Source organism: Anastrepha ludens, chromosome 2, assembly GCF_028408465.1.
Source record: "Anastrepha ludens isolate Willacy chromosome 2, idAnaLude1.1, whole genome shotgun sequence".
NCBI classification, from domain to species: Eukaryota; Metazoa; Arthropoda; class Insecta; order Diptera; family Tephritidae; genus Anastrepha; species Anastrepha ludens.
In genome coordinates this window covers 48736114-48745088 of record NC_071498.1, presented here as the reverse complement: position 1 = coordinate 48745088, position 8975 = coordinate 48736114, and the positions used below count along the sequence as shown (strand labels likewise).

Sequence of the window (8975 nt, the reverse complement as noted above, 5' to 3'; positions counted from 1 at the left end):
TTTCCATTCACCGGGATCGTTATTTGTGATAGAGTTTGAAGCCATGTAGTCCCTCGCAAAATCTAGGCGGCGTTCTTTGCGAAATTTATTCAAAGGTGGCTTTTTTATAATTTTTTACTGCTCTTAGAATAGTCCTTCGAAAGTGGACTCACTGGCTGCAACACTTGCTATTCCTTTAAGTTTGGCTGTTGAAAGGGCAAAATTTGATGCAATCCTAAAATTTTTGCAGGATTCCTTCCATCAATCTTTTTAGCAATTTGACGGTTCAACAGTCCCTCTGAGACCAAGATATCGATTTGTCATTTTCGCAATATGTTGAACTGCTTTCTGCTTTCCCATATCTTTAAATTAAGAAGTCGTCGACCAAACACAATGAATGCTTAGAAAACGTCCTTTTCCTTAGCTTTAATGCGCAAATAAGGCGCCTCTATTCAAGTGAACCAATAAACCAAACATTATGATACTGCCGTGAAATTCAGTTAAAGGGAGAATAACTTGACGCATGTTTTTTTCGAGCAAAGCACAGTCGTCGCTTGAATTATCAGCAGCCCTTGTGCTACTAAATCAAATACGGTTGCCTTAATAACCATTTTCTCCCATAAAATGTATTGCCTCTAATCACGTGAACAGGGCTACACCAAGCGAGAGTACAAACTCTCTAGAAAAAATTCGAAGTGCACGTGAAACTATAGGTTTTATGCAAATGTTGTAATGCATCATACTCCATTTTTCATTTTCTCATAAATTTAATGTTTTCAAAACTTTAAATGACTAAATTTTAAAAAAATTATTTTAATCACTCACATATGTGTCTGTTTAAAGTTTTTGGTGCTGACAAATATTTTTATTTGGAGTTTTTTTGTCTTGTTCTATGAGAAACCAAATTATTGGTTGAGAATTAGTTATAATCTCTGCTCCTTGGTTATGCGAAAAAGGGTAATAAAATGTTTCTCTTAGCTTTAAATTTGCATATATTTAAACAGCAAAATATTATCTGATAATTAATTGATTGCGTTCCGCTAGTTTTTTCAAAAAAGTTTCAAGAGCCTCCAGGCACTACCGCACGAGCCATGTTGACCGAACCTTGTAGCCGAAAACTCAAAACAAAAAAAACACACTTTACCAAGAAATTCAATAACATTTCTTTATATGTAAAAGGGCATCTCTTTAAAATATTTCCGACTCAAAGAATATAACTTATAATTCTGGCTAACAACATTTTTTTTTAGCACCAATAGATTTCGAGAAAATAATCCCTGAATAAAGACTACGCAAAAGACGGTTTAGTATAACACGAAAAAAAATTTAAGATTTAAAATTTCAAATACACCTCAAATATAAAAAATTACCAAGTGGTAACATAATCCAAAATTCAAAAGTTCACGGACGTATGAAACGCTGCATGCGAAGGGTGATCAAAGTGGCGGTACTTTTTCCAATAGGGGGTTTTTTACACATCACGCGTGACTACTGTCAAACTAAATACATACTTTTTTCAGTATTCATTGACATTCCAAGACTTACACCTCAACAACGTTTACAAATCGTAAAATTTTATTATGAAAATCGACGCTCTATGAAAAGTGTTCAACGCTCGCTCGGGTCAACTTATGGTGTATATCCTGTCCTACCTAGCGCACTATTTGACAAACCATCGACACAATTGAGAATACTTTTACTTTATTCGATGATGCTTGACCGACCAGACCACGTCCAGCGCGAAGTGAAGATAATACTGCTGCTGTAAATGAGAGCTTTGACGAAGACCGGAAGCGAAGACCGCCGAAAACAACAGCTTGACATATTTTATGGCACTACTTGGGCGACTTTACGCAAATATCTTGGTTTGAAAGCATATAAAATTCAACTAGTCCAAGATTTGAAGCCAGGTGACCTTCCAAATCGTCATCATTTCAGTTGTTTCGTCACCGAAGATCCACATTTTGGGACCCGAATTTCGCTCAACAATGAGGCTCATTTTTGGCTTAAAGGCTACGACAATAAGCAATGCAGTCATTACATACATTGTAAACAACCGTTTCGTGCGGTCAATGGGTTGGAGGAATCATCGGCCCATATTTCATCAGAGACAAGAACGCTATTGCGCTATGATAAACGACTTTTTGATGCCGGAAATTGAAACCCATAATCTTCACAACTCTTGGTTCTAACAAGTCGGCGCTACTAGTCATACAGTCCGTGAAACAACAGAAGTACTGCAATGTCGTTTCGGTGAGCGATTTATCTGTCGTTGGGACCAGTGGATTGGCCACCAAGCTCGTATGATATCACACCTTTGAACTTTTATTTGTGGGATATGTAAAGTCTAAATGCTTTGTGGATTTGTGAATAAATCAGCTTTGATTGAGGCATTGGAAGCCAATATTACTAAAGTTATTCACGAGATTCCGACCGAAGTCCTCCAGCGAGTCATTCAAAATTGGTGCTTACGGATGGCCAAATTACGGCGTCGTTGCAGCCAACATTTGAAATGGATCATATCTAAAAAATAAATAACATTAATGATTCTATACAAAAATAAATAAAATAATAAAATAAATATAAAATAAAGATCGAATATTCGTTGTTTTATTTCAATTTAAAATCCTCAAAATTTTACCCTTAACAATAGCACACATTAATACGAGTACAACTAAGTCCTTGGTACAAGTAAAAAACAAATAGAATCGGATGAACATCAGCATCTATTACACAGCATTTCACTCCACTAGTAAGTATCTCCTTTCAATCAGTAAGTTTTTTATCACATCCAATAGCATCAATTACAAAGAAAAAACTTTTACAAGGCACACATAATTATCTATCCTCTTAAGTTAATTGCTTCGATTGATAGTGCAATTATCTTTCCGCGGTTCACGTTAGTTGTACTTTACTATCGTAACGAAAATGTCACAGCATCGGCGCATCACTTTCGTAGCAATAGAAATTGCTCTAATAGCGGTATTTTTGAGTTACAGACATGGTTTTGTGGATTTGCAGAAACTGACTCGCCTACGTAGTGCAAACTCGCAACCAAATGTGCCGCTTCAAAATTCCACCAATAGCACCAATTTGGCAGATCAACTAGCTGATGAAGTACGCATCCTCTGCTGGGTTATGACCACGCCTGCGAATCATAAAACTAAAGCGATTCATGTGCGTCGTACGTGGGGTAGACGCTGTAATCGCCTTTTGTTTGTTACCTCGCAGGCAGATGAAGATTTGGGCGAAACGTTGGTTATTACAGCGGTGGAGGATACGTATGAAAAAATATGGGCTAAAACGAGGCTAGCATTTGAGCAAATATATCACAAATATGGGGATGATATGGACTGGTTCTACAAAGCCGATGATGATACGTGAGTAACTCTGTCGAAAAAGTGTAAAAAAGTGTTTTTTAAGTTAGAAGTTCAATAGAAATTAGTTTTAGTGTACAACGACATAACTCATTTGGTGTATAAAATTTAATCTTCATTCGGGGTAATGGGTGTTTATTGTGCTATCTCTATGAATACTTAAGGGCGTATTCTAGTCTAGAGGCCCGAACTTTGAGCATTTTTTGACGGTGAATAAAAAGAGAGCTCACAAAATGAATTAAAAAAAAAAAAAATTCATGGAATTACTCGTCCTTGAAGTGGAAGGGGAAAATAAAAGGCAGTGTCCTCGTCGTCGCGATTTCTACCCTTGTGGTCATCTGAACAAAAAAAGATGACAAATTCTTAATTAATATGAATCTCATTATCGTATGACGCAGAAAAAAAGGGAAAAACATTTTTTTTTCATAAAATGGCGGCGGTTTCGAGAAAAACACGTTTAAAGTTCGCCGTCCGCTCAAACCAGTCTAGCTGTCGCTTCACTAAAATAGTTGTAACTTCGAAAATAATTCGAAGTTTGAAAAATCCTTTTAGGGAGATATTTTTGAATACTTAAACTATTAAATTTTGAAAAAAAAATTCGATTTTTTCAAATTTCTAGACTAGAATACCCCCTTAAGCGCCACCTACAGGTAGTGCCATTCGACAGAGAATGGAAACTTCCGAGTGTATCTTAGTGCTGTGTTTCCTTTGCGGAGGAGAATTATAAGAGAGCCAACTTTAAATCAAAGCTTATGTGAAGTTAAAGGTATTCAAAAGTTAGCTTAAACCGTTTTGTTGCTGTTGTTGTTGTAGAAGTGGTTGAATATTTTCACTGAAATAATCCTAATTAGTGACTGTTTTACTACCTGTCCTCGTGTGATGATGTCTTTGTTTTTGTTTTTTTTTTTGCGTCTAAGTCAGATCCATTTAGTGAGGTCCAAGTATGAGATGTCATTAATTTGCTGTAAGAAAGGCTTACCGAAGCAGCGAAGTCGTGCCCGAGCTAGCCCTGGATATTCACATAAGTACTGGAAAATACTGTCCTTCACCCCTTCCGCTTGACAGCTTCTGCAGATGGGATTGAAGGTGAGGTTGAGTCTGGCTGCATGATCGCCTACTTTCCAATGACCTGTAAGGGCAGCAGTGATACGTGAAATGTTTGGTGGAGAACATCCTAACAGGTGATTCGTCCTTTGGATTTTGTACAACGGCCATGTGTTTTTTGTTGTTATACGTGTAGTTAATTGCTTCCATCTTCTTTCGGCTAAAGCATGATAGTGTGAAGAAATGGATGCTTTTATTATAATGAGTGGGATGGAGACTGCCACCACCTCTGCTGTGTCTGGTGTCGAACCTTCCCTTGCTAGCTCATCCGCTATCTCATTACCCCGTATGTTCCTATGACCGGGAACCCATATCAGAGTAATTTCAAGCCAATGACTAAGTAATTCTAGTTCCTATCTACACTGTAAGACTAGTTTGGATGAAATGGAGTTGGAGTCTAAGGCCTTGATACCTGCTTGACTGTCTGAAATTATAGCTACTCTTGCACCAACTTCCTTGTAGAGTTTTAGTGATTTGCATGCTTCTCTGATCGCTAAAAATTCTGTGAGGAAGTGAGGATGTCGAACTGACTGAGATAGGCTGAGTGGTTCTGAATGGAAGCCAGCTCCCACACCACAGTTCATCTTAGAACCGTCAGTGTAGATTTCAATATCGTATCTTCCAATCACCTTCCCTTTGCTCCATTCGGTTCTCGGTGAAAAACGTACCGTAAAGTCTTTCTTCAAGTTAAAGTCGGGGACTGTGTAGTCTGATCTGTTTTTGGGCAGCGAGGGTCCCTGTAGCAGGATCTGGTTGTGACCGTACGACCTTGTTGTCCAGCTTTCTATGTCTCTGAGTTTCACTGCGCTACAAGTAGCGATTGTTTTTATGTTATATGTAAGTGTAATGGTAATAGATGAGTTAGTACATTGAGTGCTTCAGTAAGACTGGCGCTAAGCGCTTCTGTAGTTAAGATATACGCTGAGCTTTGTATCTTGATCAGATTGGATTGGTTGTATTTCTTTTCTGTTACGGGCCACCAGAATAGTGCCGCATATGTTAGCATTGGCCTTACAATGGCTATGTAGGACGTTTTGGATGTACGACCCTACGTTGGACCTCCAGCTCAGTTTGGGATCTAAGATAACACCTAAGTATTTTGCTTGTTGGGTTAGCGTAAGACTAACGCCGGCTCGGTCCATAGCAATACCTGATGGGCTTCCGTAGTTATGCGTTTTGAAACAGTCCACCCACATGTTGTCTGTTTCTATTGCGAATTTATGAAGACATTTCCGACCTACTGCTGAGCTATCTTCCAATCCAACTGTGGTGCTCCCAGATATTTTAAACGTGTTTTAAATAACGCAGGACATCCGCAAAGGAGATGATCTACATTTTCTACATTTCATGCTATCCGGGCTATGCCCCGTCAGTAGGCATATCATAGTTCTACAACATTTTCGTGTCAGTGGTAGTATAAATCGACTTCGACTATGATTGTCATTTTTGCACATATAAAAGTGAAGTGTATTGCGTTTGGCGCTTAAGCTCTTACGCCATCCTTCTTTTTCTATTCTTTTTCTATTGTAATCTTAGATCTTTTTCCCCTTAAAAACCGAAGGTCGATAAGATACTTAACAAATTCCTATAATTCGAAGTTTTAATAAATTAAACGCAGCCTATTTAGGATTCCTCTCTACCTATCTAAATTGGAGAGCATCAGATTCATCTGATAGAATCTGCACAGCTGTAGTGGAAAACACATTTTCCCGTTCTTTTTAGGTAACATCAGATGTGCCTCAAGGCAGTATTCTTGGGCAACTTCTCTTTGTATATGTATATTTTATTAAACATAGATCTTCATTTTTTTCCTTTTTGAAATTTCTCCTCTACGCTGTTGATTTTATTATTAGTCGTTAATGATTTCTTTAATGAGAACTGGAAACTCGATTCGATTAAATAATTTTCTTAAAAAAAGGTACCCTATTAATGCTTTTCGTTTGATTAATCTTGTGATTACTAAAAATATCACAATGGACCTGCGCAAGGTCTAAGTGTGTCTCTGTGACAACCACCCTACCTACCTACCTACCTACTAAAAATAAAATTAAAATTGGCTTTGTCGAACCCCACTTTTGTAGCCATTGGTGAATCAGTCCATTATTATTTCTCCTGAATGCGTATTTGGCTACTCTATATAGGCTCCTATATCCTGATATTTTTAGCAACAGCAATCATTTCTACTTAGCTTAATTTGACTTGTTTTCAATTATTTTTAAGCCTGTTTTTTCCTGTTTGGTTATGCTCAAGAATGTTTTTCGTATTTGCAGCTTTGCTTTCATCGAAAATATGCGTTATATGCTTTACCCTTATAGTCCGGATATACCAATTTATTTCGGACACAATTTCAAATTACAGCGAAACATAGAACAGGTAAATGATAAATGACACGAAACATTGTGACTGGGAAGTTAGTAACAATTTATGGTAGATTAGGAATCTTGTCCTATTTTCCCGCAATTGGAATATCAGAATTGGCTGAATAAGAATTCATAAAGGATGATTATCTTCATCTTCATCTTCATCTTCATCTTCATCTTAATCTTCACCTTCACCTTCATCTTCTAGTTAGACACTTCCCAGTCACATCTAAAAAGTAAAAATGAAGCTACATATAAAGTTTTTCTACAATTTAATTAAGGTTTACATGTCTGGTGGAAGCGGCTATGTTTTAAGCCGTGAATCTCTTCGTCGTTTTGTTGAATCGGCTATAGTTAATAATACCAATTGTGATGCCATTAATGACCATCAACCCGAAGATGTTGCCATGGGTCAATGTTTGCGAGCAGTGAACGTTACTGCAGGCGATTCGCGTGATACCCATGGCGAATGGCGTTTTTTTCCTTTTACGCCATTTGACGCGTTAACAGAAACACAACCATCAGATGATTATTGGTTTTTGTTTTACAGTTTTTATACTCCACGTGCGGTAAGAGATATTCAACATTTTTGCTATATTAATGTCAAAAGCTATTGCAAGGAAAGTTTACGGCCAAAGGCCAAATGTTTATTTTTTTGAATTTGTAAGCCTTTGTTATGAGTCAGTTACATTTACTATATTTGTATATATGAACCTTTGAAAATACTTAATTACCCACTTTCTTGTGCAATCTAATTAGCACGCAAATATCTTCTTTTAGAGTAGTGGCTTTCTAATACGCCTTCTTTTTCATATACTGTTAATATACTTATTTATATTTTTATGTTTTCTATATTTTTTTATATTTTATATATTTTTAGTGCAGAGATTGCCTTTCAAAATATGCCGTAGCCTTTCACTACATTCCTCCTGAAGCCATGTATTTTTATGAATTTTTTGCATACGAATTTCGAGCCTATGGTCTGCCGGATGAGCCGGAGTATGTGCTGCCCAAGAAGTTGGCTATTGACGAAGTTGTAATACCTAAACCTGACAATATTTGGGATATTGTATCACCGTGATAAAGAAAATAATCTCAATGAATACATGTATGTGTGTATGTGTCACGTAAACAGATATTCCATGAAATATTATTTAAAAAATAACCAAACAGGTAAAAAGCAAATAATTTAATAATAAAGAGACAATTTCAAAATGTTGTATGCCGCATGTGTATATATGTACATACGTTGCATGTGTGCATATGAATAAATGAGAATTTGCATACATAAACGCTACCACCTGGAGAGACAGCAGAAGTGCCGGTGGCACAAACCTTTGATGGTAAGTTAGCAGAAAACTCGAAGGCGAAGGTTGGTGGAGAGTGAGGGGATCTGTTTTCACTTGGAAGGTGGTACTTTCCTATTGCGCATTTTATGGATGTATTCTGTTTTATATTGAATTTTCGTTCCCGCTGGCTAGTTGATTTATGCTGCTGCCGGCTCTCTTCTTGACGCATTTGCCGCATTGGTAGCTTTTCGATCCTGTTTAAGAGCTTCAGGAATAATATGTTGCGTATTAAACGCATAGCTTCGCAAAGCTTATAATGTTGCCGGAAAGGATAATGAGCATTCAAGTGACATGTAAGTTGTTTTAAGACAGAGTTAGTTCTGTTTATATAGGGTTTTCCAATTAGAGATGTTATTTTGATATTCCAAGAAAAATGCTATTTTTAATATATAATAAATCAACGGATGTGGTATGCCGTTAATAGTGGAAAATAGCATCAGGCAAATGACCACCACAAACACGCTTACAGGACAATATCCTTTTCATGAAATTTTCCATAACCGAATTGCAAAGTGCCTGCCCTATGTCCTCGATAGCCTCACGAATTCCATCTTTGAGGTCTTGAATCGACCCTGGGCTGTTAGCGTCGACCTTCTCTTTTACGTGGCCCTAAAGAAAAAAGTCACAAGGTGTTAAATCACAAGATCTCGGTGGCCAATTGTGATCACTCCTTCGAGAGATAACACAATCCGGAAACTTTTCGCGTAAAATATCAATGGTTTCGTTGCTTGCGTGGCACATAGCGCCGTCTTGTTGAAAATAAACGTTGTCTAGATCAATACCTTCCAATTCCGGCCATAAAAAAT

General features: G+C 37.3%; 1 protein-coding gene across 1 annotated transcript; it reads left to right on the top strand.

The window, feature by feature from the left end:
* Positions 1 to 2901: 2901 nt before the first annotated feature.
* LOC128857498 (glycoprotein-N-acetylgalactosamine 3-beta-galactosyltransferase 1-like) lies at positions 2902 to 7956 on the top strand. The gene is made up of 4 exons (XM_054093253.1): positions 2902 to 3359; positions 6731 to 6833; positions 7102 to 7389; positions 7701 to 7956. Exons 1-4 carry the CDS (start codon positions 2908 to 2910, stop codon positions 7899 to 7901), a joined length of 1044 nt encoding a protein of 347 aa, XP_053949228.1. The 5' UTR covers positions 2902 to 2907; the 3' UTR covers positions 7902 to 7956.
* Positions 7957 to 8975: the final 1019 nt, after the last annotated feature.